Here is a 1,615-nt window from a genome sequence, read left to right as displayed (position 1 = left end):
TTCAACCATTTCACTCCCCCAGTGTCAGTGAAGCGTATTTTATAGTCGTCTTTGGTTGCTACCTCAGTGTTTGGCAAGTAAAACATGTTCCAAAAACATTATTTTGGCTACATTCAGAACACCAAGTTCCCACGTCTATAATCAAACAGCAGCCACATTCTCATTGTAAAATAAGTGTTCAACGACCCTCACTAACATTTCAGAAGGCCCATTTTCCTCTTCTCACTTAGCAGTGGTGTTGTCGGGCAATGCTGATGGAGAACTTGTCTAACTGTGCATTAACCTGGCTCGTGCTCAGGTCATCCACATGCGCTTCTGCGCGCCAGACCCCAAGTGCGCGCGTACTGGTGAAATGTTTGCAAGATGCAGATGCCATGGCATAGATGTTAAAGAATGTTATTTGTATACGGCTACCCAGGTGACTATCATGAACATTCACTGAGTAATTGGATAAGCTACACTTATTTAATTCACTATAGTAAAAGGGGAAATTGTTTCGCTTTCAGATCATTTGTGCAATAGTTGACCTGACGCTGACTTTTAGCTAAAGTCACAACATATTTTTTCAGGATCATTGATAACCTTCAAACTATGTCAGGTTCTTATGTTTGCCCTAAGATGCTCTACTCTTATGTTCACGGCCTTTATGCATAATAGCCTACGAATACTACTAATAATTGCGGACTAACAAAATGTTTTGTTTCGTATTTTCGCATGAGAAGTAACGCTGAAAGTACGACCTACCGCTTTGGCATTGAGTGAAGGGCTTTGGATGCTAATGAGATGCAGACATTGACCACGCGCCCTCCATCCGCCACACCGAGAAAGCGTAACTGAGTCTCTCGTGCGCAACATAGCTGCAGCTCGACATCTTGTTGTCCATCTCGTCGCTTTGTAGCACCTGATAGAGGAAGTCTATGTATCTGGAGGCCAGTTTTAGTGTCTGGATCTTGCTCAGTTTATCCGAGGGTAGCGTGGGGATGATTTTGCGTAAAGACGAGAAGGCTTCGTTGAGCGACTGTGTCCTTTGCCTCTCCCTGACGTTGGCCAGGCACCGCTGGTTCTGCAACTCCTCGTAGGACTGAGTGCTGCTGCTCGGACTCGTTTTTTTGCCCCGTTTCACGTTACCCGGACAGCTGTCCTCGCTCGACTTTTTACTGTGTCTCCTCTTCCTTCCAAATCGTTTCTGTTGCCTGTCCAACTCATCCTCACTGGTCAGTAGGCTATCCATTGGGGAGACGGGAGAACTTAAGCCCTCTTCCATTTCTCGTTTAAAGAAATGCAAGGATAGAAAATGAAAAAACGGTCTCCACTTTTGAAGCTGCGGTTACAAAATATATCAGAATATACCGACAACGACAGAAAGTCGTTTTAAAGAATGTCTTACTCTACGACTATTATTTTCTCAACGTTTTTGGAGTAGGATACTTTCAAACCTACGCTTGAGGTAGTCCTTCTCTCGCAGGAAGTTTTTCCCCAATTTTTGGGGGGAAACTTTATCCCAGTTTCAGATGCTAAATAGTTGTCTAGTGAAGAGGGAGGCACTATCGGGCTCTGATTGGCCAGCTAATAAACAGGAGGGAACAGTCTTATGTTACACTCCATAGCTATATTA

The 1,615-nt window shown here is 44.1% G+C and overlaps 1 protein-coding gene across 1 annotated transcript; it reads right to left on the bottom strand.

The window, feature by feature from the left end:
- Window positions 1-775: 775 nt before the first annotated feature.
- Window positions 776-1,264, bottom strand: LOC120057838 (twist-related protein 2-like). The gene has a single exon (XM_039006301.1). The coding sequence runs from the start codon at window positions 1,262-1,264 to the stop codon at window positions 776-778; it is 489 nt and encodes a 162-aa protein (XP_038862229.1).
- Between the last annotated feature and the right edge of the window lie 351 nt (window positions 1,265-1,615).

This window comes from Salvelinus namaycush, chromosome 13, assembly GCF_016432855.1.
Source record: "Salvelinus namaycush isolate Seneca chromosome 13, SaNama_1.0, whole genome shotgun sequence".
Classification (NCBI taxonomy): Eukaryota; Metazoa; Chordata; class Actinopteri; order Salmoniformes; family Salmonidae; genus Salvelinus; species Salvelinus namaycush.
Note: the sequence above shows the minus strand (reverse complement) of the source record. Positions and strands in the feature narration are given on the sequence as shown.